This window comes from Kwoniella botswanensis, chromosome 1 (assembly GCF_036426115.1).
Source record: "Kwoniella botswanensis chromosome 1, complete sequence".
In the NCBI taxonomy this organism is placed as follows: domain Eukaryota; kingdom Fungi; phylum Basidiomycota; class Tremellomycetes; order Tremellales; family Cryptococcaceae; genus Kwoniella; species Kwoniella botswanensis.
In genome coordinates, this window is record NC_088599.1 from 6,012,973 (window position 1) to 6,028,170 (window position 15,198).

Consider the following 15,198-nt stretch of genomic DNA (forward strand, 5'->3'; position numbering starts at 1 on the left):
AACGGGAATTTTGTGTCGAGGGTGAAATCATTTTGATACCTCTGGCCAAACCTGCTTAACGAAATCTTCAACATCGTCTAAAAGTATCTCTGGACCTTCTAGAGCTGCAAAGTGACCTCCCTATAGAAAAATCAGTCAGCATCGTACTGAGGTATAGTCTTTGGTCTAACAAAATCTGTGACACGACACCGTACTCACCGCTTTATGTTCCCTACTCCATACTAGATTATGAGCGGTCTTAACCCAATGTACAGGTATAGGTGTGATTTCCTTAGGGAAATAACTGTATCCCGTTGGTTTATGTTGATATTCTTTGTCGGCTGTGTGGACATTTCTTTTAGATCCGAAGCCCTGTAATTCAGGTTGAATGATTGTATAAAAAAATTCGACAGTTCAACAATCAGCGAGGATGAATTAATTAGTTGCTTGTTTAACAGGAAACAGGAGATATGTATATAGTGAAAGAGTACTCACATATCTATAACTGAAGATACAACTAGGGAAAGTATCAGTGAACCAATAAAGACTTATAAAAGTCAATATCGTATCCAAACTTGGAGTTTCATTTGACCATTCGACGAATTTCTCTCCTATCCAACATAACAGGCTGATAGGGTTGGAACCCAGTACGAGACCGATGGTAGATGGTCGAGTGGCCTGTTCGAGGTTGTAGCCGTATTTCTGCAACCACTCGAGGAATTCGGGTATACCCCATGGTTGGGAATGTTCGGGGGTACCGGCTGGCGCGGGTTTGACGATCCGCATGTTAAGGTGGATCGCTGGGTGGATGCAGCAGATCAGCTTCATTCTTTCGATGGTATCACAGCCCCCTCTCCTCCTTCATACCATACGACCCTCTCACTCACCTTTACAACCCTCATGACTTCTACCCAGTTCATTGGTAATATGACTCCCAACATCCCCGCCCTGTGCGATATATCCATCTCCCAGCCCAAGTCCCTTCAGGACTTGGTCATAGAGGTATCCGACATCTTCAATCGAGAACTCGCGGTCGTTAGGTGTCGACGAGGAGAATAAGTATCCCGGTGTAGAGGGGAATATGAGGTGGTAGCTGGATAAAATAGCAAAAAAGGAAGATTTAGTCATTCCGTTCATATGTCGATATCAATCACTCATTTCCTGTCAAGGGATACTCACGGTAATTCATCATCTGAATACTTCGCTCTGATAACCTCCATCAAACCCAAAAACTCGATGTACGCTCCAGGCCATCCATGACTGAGTATGATTGGGATAGCATCTTTCCTCTTGGAGAATAACGCTGCGAAATGGATCTTGTATTCCAGTCCATCGGCGTTTTTGACCGTAGCTTTGAAAGCTGGTTGAGCGTTTATACGAGATTCTTGCTTTCGCCTAAAAATCCCATATCATACCGTATGATATTGGTTAGTTACTGAGGGGGTGTGTACGGGGGAGAGTAGTAAGCTAGAACATACCAATCGTACTCCTCTAACCAATACTTCCTAGTATCCTCTAACCACTTCCTACTGACTCCAAACCCTTTCTTCTCAGCATCGATATTCTCATAAGTCTCCTTGGGCAATCTCGATAGTTTGATCAAAGTCTTTAGTTCCTCGATATCCTTATCTGGGATCGAGATGGTGAAAGGTTCGAGGGGGATGGTTGGTTTGAATGGGGGAGTGGAGTAAGACATGTTGGGGGGGGGGGGAGATCAATGGTTTAGGATGTTGACTTGTTCTTACACTTGTCTTGTGAATGTTATCAGTCGCTCATATATACCAGTATCATGGATGAGGCCAGTCAACTCCCGTCATCTATCTGCTTATTCAGCTGAGGACATTTGATATGACGTCATCTCCTATCCCGTCAGTCAAAGATATCATCATGATAACAGGAAAATGAGATGTTATGGGGATGCATGTGTGGTGCAACTCTCGCTCAATGATGGTGAAAGCTGATACAGAGATGGCCAACTTGTGATGGTATTTCAGAGACGAAGGAAGAGATCATACAGATCAAATCCATGTTACTCATAACAATACGAGCACTCATGTATGAGTATGGGATCTGGTTAAGGGGTGAGGCGATAACCACGTGTAAAGGTACTAACCGTCCTTTCCATTTTCATGGGTGATCGATCTGTTTATCCACTGGCCCTGCTCGATCAAACGTCATCAACAGATACGCGATCGATCAATGATCAAAACCACAGATCTGTACAGTTGGTTGCTTATATCGAAGGCGATCATTACGAGTATGAGACAGCCCAAACTCATTGCAGTCGATCATCCGACCGGTACTCGTATGGTTTATGCAAGATACAATGTCATCATGCACCATGTATGTAAGTGATCTCAAAGCAAATACATCGATACATCGTTGCAACAATACGAAATCGACATTCATCTCACAATCGACAACACAGCAGTAGATACTTACCAGCATGACCACCAAGCCCAAAGTAAAAATGAACGGGCATCAGCCTCAGCCCAGAGAGATAGTCATAATCGGAGCAGGTCTGATTGGCGTTTCCGCAGCGTACTACCTCTCGAAACATCTAGACTTACATCCAGAAAGTAAGATTACATTGGTGGAAGAGGAGAACGTAGGTACGGGAAGTAGTGGGTATGCTAATGGATTATTAGTAAAAGATGAAGCTGATGGTGAGTCAATTGGACTGAATCATTGTATCACTGCAACGAACAAAATCGTGCTAAAGAATGGAATACTAGAAATGTCAATGACTGGGTATGACCTTCATCGAAGTTTGGCAAAAGATTTTAGAGGAGAGTTGAAATGGGGATACAAAGCCATAGATTTATATGTGAGTGGGTGGATTCAAGAATTACGTGAATGATATTATTTTCAACAACTAATTCAACGGATGGTATGGATCATACCATACAATTCATTTAGGATGCCAACCTCGACGAATCTTCCTCATCTTCCTCTACGACCTCGCTCTCCTTCCTCCCACCTTCAACCTCGATACATCATCGATCCCTTCCAACAGCCATTTGTCAACCGTCCGACTTCACACGGCACCTATGCGGATTATTCCTTACTCATCCTGGAGCGTCGTTGATGATCGCTAGAGCAACTTCTCTTACCTTCTTTCCTCCGCAATCGAATGGCAAACCAAAGGAAAGGGATGAGGGGAGTGTTGGTGGGAGTGGGAAAGAGAGGAGAAGGATAAATGGTATAAACATAGTCCAGTTTATCAACGGAGTAGAGGAGATTGTTCATCTCAAAGCAGATACCATAATCGTCTCTACTGGAATTAAAACTCCACTGTTGTTAAAGACATTTTTGGGCCAGGAGATACGAACGACGACCAAGGAGATTGGGCAGAAAGAATGGGAAGGTTTAGTGATCAAACCTAAAGAAAGACTGAAACCATGTGCGGTTAAAATTGGCCAAGGTGAGGCGGAAGGGAAAGTAGTGATGGTAGTGAGAGAGGATGGGACAGTAATTATGTGAGTTTGGTATCGTATTATCATCTACACGTTTCTACATATATGACACATTAAGATTAACATCGTATTGTCTTTGTAACAGATCACGTCCCCTATCATCTCTATCATCCTCTAATAATAGAGATAAACCAAACCTGATCACATATGTCGAATCGCTCTCTCCCAAATTCGCTTCTTCTAACGGTACACTCATCCTATCCCAGACGAAATGGTCTTCCCCTATTATACCAAATGGTCAACCGTTGATAGAAGATCTATCATCGATACCTGGAGGAGTAGATGGTTTATGGGTCGGTATAGGGTGAGTTATCCTCCATTCTCATTCCTACTTTCAATCTTCTACCTTATACTTCAGGCTTACCATGCCCATGATGAGATAGTGGAAACACGATACAAGGTGAGAATCACTCCATCCCGGATCTAGATGACGAGCGTGGAACTAAATTAACAATTTCCATCTTATCGATATAGGTCCGGCGATAGGTGTAAATTTAGCTTCTAGAATATTAGACGGTAATACAGGATAGACGAAATATAGTGCAAGTACAGTGCGTTTTCACACGATATATGATGGTATACAGATGTTTTCGGGATATAGGATGGATCACCAGAGTTGTATTGTGTAGATCATTACGATGCATAACAAATAGATGGAACATGATTAATATTCAATCTCGATATATACGGCTAGGTCAGAAAAGGATAGATGCTCTATCGTCCGAAGATGACTATTACAGTGTTGGACAGATGTGATAAGTAGAGGGTGGAGGAAGAAATCTGACATAAACACCAGAATGACGTGACGGAAGGATTATACTTATTCTTCGGTTAACAAATTCAACTGGGATACAAATGACAACTAACAAATAGATCCAAAACGGAATGTAAATAGTGGATAGAACCGATAACACCAACATACAATTCAATTATACCAACACACCCCTCACATGATCACACATCCCCTACCTCCACCCTCTCCATCACCCTCTCCATCCCAGACCCCATCCAAATCCATCGTTCCCGTTACAGCAGTTTCACCAGACGAAGTAGAAGTGGAAGTACTAGACCACCAAGTATTCTTTCTTTCTTTCTTCTCCTTCTCTTTGTCCCTCTCGATCACTCCTTCATCCTTTGCATGTTGTACCTTATCCAGATCATTTCTTATCTCCCTCCAATCCCGGGGTATCGTCGTATTCCTCCACCCCTGGAAACTCTTCACCGTCGCTTTCCCTCCTTGCGAGGATAGTTCCTTAGTTTGGTATTCGAACGGAGTGAAATCCCATCCTTCATACCCTACTCTCGTCCTAGTGTTCTTCAACAACTTGTCCAATTCAGAGGAGGTGATGGATCTACAGTCGATGACTGATATGTTCCCTTTGGGATGGTATTTGAGGAATGTACGTAGGACAGAGTTATCTGCGGGAGTGTTCTGTACCACCACAAAAACAACGGTATGTCAGCTACGCGCTCTATTCCATACTGATAATCGATCTATTCAGAAGGGATGATCCAGCATTGGAGTGTTTGAAACGAGCCAATTGTGTTTCTCACTCACATCAATCTCCAACACTTCCAAATTCCCACAACTCCTAATCAACCTACACAACCCCTCACTAGTTACATCCTTACTCCCACCAATCCTCAACTCTTTCAAATTCTTCCCAACAGTCTCGTCCGTCTCATCCGACCTACACCTCGAAAGTACATCCAGGACTCTATCAATGATCCCACCATGCGTACCAGTCTGGTCTAAGTCGATCTTCTCAATCTTAGGAATAGTCTTGAGGAACTTTACTAAATCTAATTCACCATCATCATGATTGTCCTTGAACATCTCAGATAAATTTGCCAATTCCAATAATCTCAATTGAGGTAGATATCCAGCTAGATGAACCAAGAATTTTCCTTTTAAGGCTGTACATCCAGATAAGTTAAGATGCGTGATCGAGCTCTTCCTGCCCACTTCTTGAAGTGCCAGAGCGAACTTTTCAAAATCATCGTCAAACAAGTGCGTACATCCTTGAGCATCCAATACTTCCAGATTGATTAACGTTTTTGCTAAGAGAGGTAAGAGATCCGATGCGTGTCGTCCATACGATTTCAGTCCACCAAATTTCAATGCCTTCAATTTGGATGCCTGAACATCGTCCATCGCATTGACGAGGAAGATAATGTCGCCTAAAGTCAAATCTTTACATTTTGATATATCTAGATATTCAAGCTGACGAGTTGACCTTGCGATGGTGCGTATCACTTCTGAAGAACAAGCCTGAACAGCTTTAAGGTTGATGAATTTTAGACCCGGTGAGCCAAGGATGATTGAGCAGATATCGGAGGGACTCAATCTGGTTGCTCCAAGAAGATCCAATACCCGAAGATTTGGCAGCCATACGGTCAAGCTGTCAGAGCGGGGGCTAGGTGTCCAGTCGAATGGTGACAAGGAAGGGATAAGAACTGATCCCTTCAGCCGATTTAAGCCTCTGAGGTCCATTGTCGTAATGAATGGCAGAGAGGAGGAGAGGATTCTCTTGAGTGTGTTGGGGTGTAGGACATGGGCGTAAGGAGTGAGTTCAAGGGATGACCATAATTGACCATCGAGGCAGAGTTGTTGCCAGCTTTTAGACACCTATACATCTAGATCAGCAATGATCGGGGATAAGCGTCACTCACCCTACTAAGCTTGATCAATTCCCTCCGACCTCCCGTCTCTCCGCTCCATCTTTTGATACCCCCTTCTGCCTTGTACACCTCTAAAAGCGTTTTCATGACCAGTAATCTGAGTTCTCGTGGTAGTACAGTATCAAAGTAGTTGGTCTTTTCCGCTATTCCATGGCCCGGCTCGTCTCCCATCAGATCAGCTGCGGTGGTATCGAGAAGAGGCATCGAAGTCGCACGGGGTCGGGTGATCCGCACGGGATGGATATAGGACGAGTCACCTGCCATATTTGACTGATAGATCGGATCTTGAGTGCTATTCGAGACATATTTGAAGATGGCTTGGGCAGGGGATGTGAATTGATCGAGCTGAGCCACTCCATCGATAGAGAAGTGTCGAGTACGAGCGGACGCAGGGAACACAGCGCTAGGAGGATGAGCGAAATCTCGGACCGTAATCTCATGATGACCGATGTGATGAGAGAGTTGATGGGAAGGTTGTGCTTGTTCACTGGATGGGGGACTATGGGACGCAGAGGTCACATGGGTCGATCTGACAGAGGTGGACGATGGAGCGCGCGATATAGTCAAGAGAGTTTTGAGTCGAGATTTTCTGGGTCTTACCGCTACCGTATTATTGATACTGGAAGAAGGGGCGATACCGTTCGCATCAAGTAGGGATGTGGGTCTACTCGAGGTTGAGTTTCCATCATCTTCTTTCAATCTGCGTAAACTTCTTAAAGAGCTCTTGGATCTTTCGAGCTTTCTCCTTACCACTGCCTTCAATTTGGATCGACGGCTTGTAGTCGTGGTATCGGAATGGTCGAGCGTCCCGTCTGTTGAAATACTTAACCGACTAGCATCAGGTTCTGACAAGCCGGCATTGGTGGAAGATGCAGCAGATATCGCTGAGACTGGTTGAAAGTCATTGGAAGAATGGTTGTTGAGCTCAATAGGAGGTTCGAGCTGGGGAGATATGCCATTCGTGAACAGTGATTCAGGTTCTTCAACAAGTGAAGAGCTGATGTGCCCATCTTGTAGTATTGTCTCTGGGGAAGACGAGATCAGGGCGCTGCCGAAGCCATAACTATTTTGACGACGTCGACTGATTGCAAGCGCACCGGTAGGTGATTCGACTACCACGGATGGTTTGTATGCTCCGGCTTGGTGACCATTGAGTACACCTAGGATCGAGGACGTTTGAGGTGTTTGGAGATGAGGGAATGAGTCGGACGAGGAGGTCGTGAGGATTGTATCTGACCGTTCTCTGGGTGAGTATGCGGTTGGTGTCTGTGGGCTGAATATTGGGATCGCATTGATTGGTGAAGAGGTCATCTTGTCCGCGTTTTCCTCCTGTTAGATTATATGGGAAAGGAGACTAGAGATTGATGAAGAATCGAAAAGGTGATACAGTGTTAAAATGATAAGTTTGATATACAGGTTTGGAGGAGAAGGTTACAACAAGGCTATAAGATGAAGTAGGGTGATAGAGTGGCTTTACGTATGATTGACCAGCAATTGATTTGGTAACGATGATGATGATGGGCTGAAGGCGAGGATCGTGAGAAAAGGTGGTGATACAAACAGGATTGATGGTAAAACAACAGACAAATCAGAGAATACAACGTATATAGCGATAAAAAGGAAGTGGTAGAGGATGATCACCTTACATTGGAGTGATTGATACTCCAATATATCATCTGGTTGATAAGATGATGATATGACGGGAGAGAGAAAGAGGGGAATGAGAGTCAGATGGGATGGCGAATATACACTATAGATGTCTCTTATCACCTGCTAGCGTTGAATCCTAACATAGACTGCATGCAGGTAGTGTTGTGGGGTCTCCACATCGGAGATAGACCAGATCTCATTCCAAGGGTACACCATCCATTTCCCTAGGAGATAACAGATTGTGGCAACAGATCGATAGATGCACAGTTTACAGATCAGAGGACAGTGCATTTACTACCTTCTTCCTCTTCTGCATTCTCAGCCCCAGTCGTCTCATCATCAGTCTGGGAAGTATCAAGAAGCCTGGCATTAGCATGTATAAACACCGAATCGGAACCTTCTTGACACTCACCCTGGTATCTCTCACGCCGATGCTGAAAGGTCGTATAGTCCCTTTAGGCTGATAATCGGGCATGGACGATTGCACGTCAAATGGATGGGGCTTCATGGTAATCCGGATCTCATTGTCCCCAATGGAAAATGTCTTGGAAGCTTCCTCAAGCCTTTCTATAATCGGTACAGTACCTTCGATTTTGGTTCCACCATTCTGGGTGTATTTAAAAGAGGCTGTGTCTCGAATCCGGATGAACATACCGTCGAACAGTTCGTACCGATCGTAGCCTATACCTTGTTTACCTGACGAGCCTTCGAGCTCGAGAGGTGAGTTGTCCTCGTAGCCTTGATCGGAGAGGGAAGGACCTTTAGTGACCCTGATGAACATGCTCCAACTTGCAGTGCTAATATATGTAAACAACTCAGAGCCAGTCAGCTGATAGAACAACTCTTAACATACATTTACTCACTTGATCTTGGTCGATGCCTTCAAAGTATCAGTCATGGTGTTTTACTAGTCGAGATCAAAAATTGATATCTGTCCTAAAGAAAGTCCAATAGAGCATAAATGAAACAATGACCAAGGTATGGTATCAGAAAGTGTTTCTCATATGGATGATTTCGACTCGAGATTGAGAACTTTGATGATGTATACACATGAATCCGAAGCCCGACAATAGGTAAAAAAGGAGAACATGCAATGCGGATGAAAGGATTTGCATGCAGTTATGACTGCATATCGTAACACACTTATATACTATACAGTATACACTAGTCAAAGGAAGGGAGGAATGGGGTAAGTGTACCGATTCGATTCGATTGGATTTCGTTGGTCAACTACAACTCAGCCTCTGGGTTTTTGAATGGGATAGAGGGAGTTTGTACTTGACTAGGTGCCAATCGAGGAGAAAAGAGTCTCCCAAAATATCCCAATTCAACCTCCTTGTTCTTTTCCTCTTTCTTTTGAGCTTCAGGCTGAGGAATAACGCGAGATTCAAAACTCATATGATCCGAGGGACCAGGCTCGTTCCATACTTACAAACTCACTTGAGACCCCTCGGGTAAGGCGATGTAAGTAGGTACACATGTAGCTGTTCCCCTGATCGTGGGGATTGCTCGAGTAGATGAGGAGGATGAAGAAGCGTTCTCATCAGGTGTACTGAGTTCTTTACTTGCATTATTATCTTTGTCCTTCTCCCTGTCACTAGGCCAAAAGATCCAATCGAATGTATCCCCTTTCCGTATGAATGTTCCACCCTCTGTAGTTTGTCGATTATTGGGGTGAATAGGATGAGTAGCAATTCGAGGTTTGACAGTAGAAGTCAACTTGGTTACTTCCAGTTTCATCATGTATCTATTTCCTGAGGTATTGGCAGACCTACGATGTTGGATGGAAGCATGAGCTCAATCGTGAATTGTGAATGAAGCGCACAGGGATCAAGTGATTGATATTACAAAATTGTATGTTTACACAGTACAGTTACTTACCCAGCGGGCTTCGTATCAGGGATAGAATCAGTCGTATGACAAGTAGATTTCTCCCCACCAGATTGAGAAACTTGATAAGACGATCGTCTGAACATGGTTACAGTATACTGTATGGTGAAATCAATGGCGGCAAAGAATGCTACTGTAGAGGATGTTACGATCTTTGAATGAGGCATTTATACCATATCATGCTTCGCGCTCACGAATGACGGAGTTTTTGTCAGGGTGGAATGGGTGGTAAAGGAGGAGAGAGGGTTTATCAAAGGATCGAAGGTCGAATGGTGGATTAGTAAGATTCCAGGATTAGAGATTGGGCATATTGCCTTCTGTGTCTCGCTCTACCCAGTCAGGTCGAGATTCTGATCACGTTAAGTCTCCCATAGCCGGACCCAACCCTCAGGTGACTGATTCGTCAGAAGACATCGGTTCGGATCTTACCAGCTCGACATTGTTGGTCACTTTCAATCATGAGCACTTCGATTGAGGAAACCTTGCTCAGTTCGTACTCTGTGCCTTCTCATCTGCGGATGGAATCGCAAATATCTTCAACTTTGATTTTTGTTGTCATCATGTCACGTCCTCATCTCCGATGAACTAAGTAAATCGTTCGAATAGTGTGTGATAATGCATGCAAGTATGTATCTTCTGATTTATCATTACAAACCGCCTTTAGCACCTCTCCTGGCCATCTGTAGATTTGGAACACATCAATGAATCAGCTTGATGGTATATGAAATTGGTATGGAGTATAAGGAAGCTAGCAACTCACCTCAACAACCTTCCATCCACCCGTCAATTCATTCTCCAACTCTTTCTCCACTCTTGTGATCACCATAGCATATCTGCATTGTTCCACATCCCTCTCCGATCCGACAATCACTTCACCCGTTTTAGCTGATCTGAACAGAAGTTGCTCTTGAGTAGCGAAAGTTATGACGAATACAGGTACGTTGTTTTCAAGCATTTTACCTGATGATACCTATTGACATTGAAAATCAAATCACATCGAATATTAGCAATACATTCAGTTTTCAGATATCAAATCGAGGTGAGTCAACAAGTGATGAAATATAGTTTAAATTTAACTCACATCAACATGCTTTATATCCAAAATCTTACTATCCGATACCAACCCCTGCTTGATATATTGACCCATAGTCGCCCACAGTACATTGAAAGTAGCTTCTCCACACCACTGTTTCAAACTTTCCCTATCCGCACTCAGATAAGCATCTACCACTTCAGGTACGATATATTCTCTCAGTTCTCCAGTCCAGCTATCCATCCTGAACGAGGGGTCAATCTCTTTCATTGCTTTTATCACTTGAGCAGTCTCGTTCTCTTCGAATAAGGATCCGACTTTCGACCCGACCGTTCGGAGGGCACTAATGAATGGTGAATCCGATTCGTAGTATGTTTCCAACCATCGTTGGTAAGTTGGCGATTCTTTGATAAAGCCGAATCGAGAGACTGGCTCGGGTCGGTCGGAGAGTACTAGGGCTTCACCGGCTCTATGGGAATGAGATGGAGGATTCAGCGACTCTACCTTCGGGAAACAGTCCAATAGATGTCCGTGTTTTGTTTGCCGAAGGAGGGACGCTCACTCACTCTGGATTCTCCTCAACCTTCTTGACAACCTTCTTCCCAGCTTTCGCAGCTCTTATAGCTCTTAATTCCCTCTTTTTCCTTCTGGCCTCTTTCTCCTCATACCCTCCATACCTACTGCTCATACCGGTAGTGTCGTCAAACGCATCTTCTATCGATTCAGCTATAACCTGATACGTCTTGGTATCCCTGATAGGTTGAGTAGCGCTCGTAGCTGCCGAAACGAACCTCGATGTCGCGGCTGAGATGGCTTTGAGAACTTCCGAGTCTCGAAGAGCATGTTGGACAGCATCATGTACCGATATACCAGCTTTTTGAAGGTCGCCTACTGCAGCTTGAATTCGGGGATTGTTCTTGATCAAGTTGGTGATCTACCGACACATATGACAAATCAGTATCAGATCAACGGTTAACGACCATCACTATAACAGACACAAAGTATCATAGGTCAGGAAGATGGATGCACCCACCCTGGTCTTCTCATACAGATCTCTAGCCCTCTTCATAGCAGCACTATCCGCCATCTTATCCACATCACCCTGTAACTGTTTGACATTATCTTGCCATCCTTTATTCTTCTCTATCTCCTCTTTCAGCACTTGGGTAAAGACCTTCCAAGGTGATTGGGGAGGAGCATTATCTTCAGGTGGTGGTCGTTTCTTCTGATTCTCTTTCGATTGCTGTTTGGCTTCTTCCAATAATCGAGAAGAGGTGGAGAGCGGTCGAAGGGAGAGGGGAAGGGTGGCGGAGCGAGGTAATACTCTAGGACGAAGGATGGGCTGTTGCTGGATTTTTAATGCTCGAAGGAATACAGGTCGGGATCGCATCGTAACGTTGCTTTTTGGATGTGAACGAGTATGAGTATATGCTACGTATCTCAAGTTGTTGTGTTTGTTTTCAACTTTGCCATGGAAATATAGAGATTTGGAGAGGTGAGATGAGGATACTTTTTTCTTCGGCTACAATCTGATGGATTCCGTCGAGGGTTATAAAATGGAGGGAACACACAAGTTTCACCTCGATGTATATACCCCGCGTCTGTATCTGTGTAGATACACTTTCAACGTGTCCGCCTGCGAGTATCAAGTAGCAAGTATTCTAGAGCTCTGACTCCAGATCATAACATAGCCTCTGAGCAGGAGAGACACAATGTCAGAAGACGCCGAACGAAAAGCCAAAGCAGAACGAGCCAAAAAACTTGTGAGTCACACTCACGGTCTCTCCTTCTTTCTTCGCTTGGCAAAATAGAGTCAATTGCTGATGGTGATGATGCTGGTATTGATGGAATGCAGCTTGCTCAAAGGCAGAAAAAGAAGAAAGCGGAAGCTGCTGGAGCTTCACCTGCTGCCACTCCCAGCTCACCTGCCTCTACTTTGGCCGATACAGCTAATGTACCTTCAGCAAGGACCAGTCTGAGCTTGGATGATACTGCCAGAACGGAAGTATTGGGGGATGTAAAGCCGGGGGATAACGATGTCAAGGCTGAGACGAATAAGACTACGGAAGAAGGGAAGGACGGAAAGGTAGAACCCGAGGACGGTGATCAGGATAAGGTGGATAAGGTGGATCAGGAGGATCGGGAAGAAGAGAAACCATCGGCTGAGCAAGAAACATCCGAAGGGAAAGGCAGTAAGAAGAAGAAAAAGAAAGGGAAGAAATCGAAAGATCAGGCTGAAGAGGAGGATCAGGAGGAAAAGAAAGTAGAAGAGGACGAAGAAGATACCCCTTCTGCTACCCAACCTACACCTGAAGACACAACGAATGCTTCACGGCCCGAAATTACATCAACCCAACCTACCGAAACATCACCAGCGCCAGCTGCTCAGACAGAGACTCAGCCACCCAAATCACCTTCCGACCCCACCTCCGAACTGCGCGAAACGATCTCTCTTCTCATTGCCGAGCGATCAGATCTGCAAAACCAGCTCGCTTCCCTTCAGACGCAGCTGACAGCTGCCAAGGGAGACTCCCAGCTATTAGCAGAAGGCAGGACGCTGATATCCAAGTTGGAGGAAGAGAAGTCCTCCTTGGAGTCGAGAGTTGGTGAAATGCAGGTGGAAGTGGGAAAAGTATCATCGTTAGAAGAGGAGGTGCAGCGGATAAGCAAAGAGGTAGACGCTTTGAGGCATGAGAGAGATGAGCTGAGTCATGAGAAGAATAGGTTGGAAAGTGAGATGAAAGATGTAAGCGAAAAGGAAAAAGATAGGATAAAGGAGTTGGAGAAAGCTCTGGAGAGGGAGAGGGCCAGGGAAAGTGGGTTGGAGAATGAAGTGGGAAGATTAAGACAGGTGAGTCCGAGGTTTACTGCAAATGTAAAAATGTGCTAATGACCATTGCCTTTGGTTTACCCAGAGTAACTCTGAACTCACCACCAATCTTGAGAAGATCACAAATGAGCTCGAAACACTGAAATCAAGCTCAACATTATCCAATAAGGAATTAGAAGATCTGAGATCCGCTCATAAGATATTGGAAGAACAGCATCACAGTCTAACATCAGAACATGACAGTTTGAAATCGACACATGACGAATTATCGACCACGCATCAGACCCTACAAACCACTCATGGAGATACATCCAAAACGATCAAAACGCTCGAATCATCATTGACATCGATTAAGAATGAATTGGAGTTGACGAAAAGTAAATTAATGACAGCGACAAAGAAAGGAGAAACCAGCGAGAAAAAGAAATTGGCGTTACAAAAAGAGAATGACGAGTTGATGAGGCAGTTACAAGAAGTAAGGAATAAAGTGGTAGAAGCGATGGAGGAGAAGGCTACGATGGCTTCTGCGGTGGAAAGCTGGGAGACGAAAAGTAAGAATTGGGAAAAGAGCAAGTTGGAATTGGAGGCCAGAGTGGAAGAAGGCAAGGTGAGTCAAACCTTTTGGATGGAAGGGGTTCAGCTGATGACGATCTGGACTCATGGATTCAGACATTACATGATCAAGTAACATCACTAGCAGAGGAGAACAGATCTAAAGATGAGAAAATTATCGAATTAGAAAGTAAATTGAGCGAAATACAAACCGAATTTAAGGGTTTACAAGATAGTTTAGCGGAACGTGATCAAACGATAGCTAAGAATGAACTATCAATATCGGAGAAAGACAAGATAATTGAAAAGCAGACGGGTACGATCGAATTTGATGAAACGACATTAGAGAAAGCTCAATCGGATGTCAAGAGATTGGAAGGCGAAGTGGAATCATTGAAAGAGGAACTGAAGAGCACCAAGAATTCGTTGGAGACTTCGCAAAGCCAGAAAGTCGAATCATCTTCGACCGAAAATGTACAACAAGAAGACAAAACGTCTTCAGCATCAGTATCGAGGGAACTAGAAATATCATCATTAACGTCTAAAATACGTCAATTGGAAAATCAATTATACGATTCAGAAAATGATAAACATAATTTACAAAAGAATTTAACGGATCTAAATTTAGATTATCAGAAGATCAAAAAAGAATATGATAATCTATCGATTTCTAGTCCAAGAGGTAAAGGAGGATATTTCTTATCGCCTAAAGACGAATATCCATCCTCACCTAGACGAATACCTTCTTCTTCCGGTAATGCGGGACCCTCAGCGGTAGATGCAATTTTACCTGCCAGTGTAAGACATAAAAGACAGGTATCGTTGAATGCTCTCAAAGCAAGGATGGATTATCAGATCGTTCAAACTCCAAGCAAGTTATCGACATTTAATGAAGATTCACAAGAGAATGATATCGATGGAATACAGCAGAAGCAAACGCAAAAGCAGGTAAGAAAGAAACATCAACAGTTTGGGGATGAGATCATGTTTTGTTGTCCTGCTTGTGAAGGTGATTTGATCACTCTATAGTATCAGTGTGGGAAAGTAGAGAGAAGATCGTTTCACTTGTATATTACTTCTTAATCATTCAATCAATATTTTAGCAT

The 15,198-nt window shown here is 44.0% G+C and overlaps 7 protein-coding genes across 7 annotated transcripts; 2 read left to right on the top strand and 5 right to left on the bottom strand.

Annotated features, from left to right (window-relative positions):
* Positions 1–27: 27 nt before the first annotated feature.
* Positions 28–1,675, bottom strand: L199_002252 (uncharacterized protein; the record flags this gene model as incomplete). Its single annotated transcript, XM_064887999.1, has 6 exons — positions 28–120; positions 199–351; positions 475–779; positions 867–1,072; positions 1,159–1,374; positions 1,458–1,675. The coding sequence occupies 6 exons, from the start codon at positions 1,673–1,675 to the stop codon at positions 28–30; spliced, it is 1,191 nt and encodes a 396-aa protein (XP_064744071.1).
* A 750-nt stretch (positions 1,676–2,425) lies between these two features.
* Positions 2,426–3,985, top strand: L199_002253 (uncharacterized protein; the record flags this gene model as incomplete). Its single annotated transcript, XM_064888000.1, has 6 exons — positions 2,426–2,645; positions 2,715–2,806; positions 2,899–3,458; positions 3,541–3,759; positions 3,839–3,855; positions 3,930–3,985. 6 exons carry the CDS (start codon positions 2,426–2,428, stop codon positions 3,983–3,985), a joined length of 1,164 nt encoding a protein of 387 aa, XP_064744072.1.
* Positions 3,986–4,401: 416 nt separating this feature from the next.
* Positions 4,402–7,448, bottom strand: L199_002254 (uncharacterized protein; the record flags this gene model as incomplete). The annotated part of the gene is made up of 3 exons (XM_064888001.1): positions 4,402–4,887; positions 5,014–6,084; positions 6,129–7,448. The coding sequence occupies 3 exons, from the start codon at positions 7,446–7,448 to the stop codon at positions 4,402–4,404; spliced, it is 2,877 nt and encodes a 958-aa protein (XP_064744073.1).
* Positions 7,449–8,062: 614 nt separating this feature from the next.
* On the bottom strand, positions 8,063–8,685 carry L199_002255 (uncharacterized protein; the record flags this gene model as incomplete). The annotated part of the gene is made up of 3 exons (XM_064888002.1): positions 8,063–8,131; positions 8,200–8,584; positions 8,651–8,685. 3 exons carry the CDS (start codon positions 8,683–8,685, stop codon positions 8,063–8,065), a joined length of 489 nt encoding a protein of 162 aa, XP_064744074.1.
* A 332-nt stretch (positions 8,686–9,017) lies between these two features.
* L199_002256 (uncharacterized protein) lies at positions 9,018–9,763 on the bottom strand (the record flags this gene model as incomplete). The annotated part of the gene is made up of 3 exons (XM_064888003.1): positions 9,018–9,155; positions 9,228–9,558; positions 9,669–9,763. 3 exons carry the CDS (start codon positions 9,761–9,763, stop codon positions 9,018–9,020), a joined length of 564 nt encoding a protein of 187 aa, XP_064744075.1.
* A 561-nt stretch (positions 9,764–10,324) lies between these two features.
* L199_002257 (uncharacterized protein) lies at positions 10,325–12,100 on the bottom strand (the record flags this gene model as incomplete). The annotated part of the gene is made up of 5 exons (XM_064888004.1): positions 10,325–10,357; positions 10,438–10,647; positions 10,759–11,179; positions 11,277–11,644; positions 11,744–12,100. 5 exons carry the CDS (start codon positions 12,098–12,100, stop codon positions 10,325–10,327), a joined length of 1,389 nt encoding a protein of 462 aa, XP_064744076.1.
* A 322-nt stretch (positions 12,101–12,422) lies between these two features.
* On the top strand, positions 12,423–15,121 carry L199_002258 (uncharacterized protein; the record flags this gene model as incomplete). Its single annotated transcript, XM_064888005.1, has 4 exons — positions 12,423–12,473; positions 12,566–13,561; positions 13,626–14,147; positions 14,210–15,121. The coding sequence occupies 4 exons, from the start codon at positions 12,423–12,425 to the stop codon at positions 15,119–15,121; spliced, it is 2,481 nt and encodes an 826-aa protein (XP_064744077.1).
* Between the last annotated feature and the right edge of the window lie 77 nt (positions 15,122–15,198).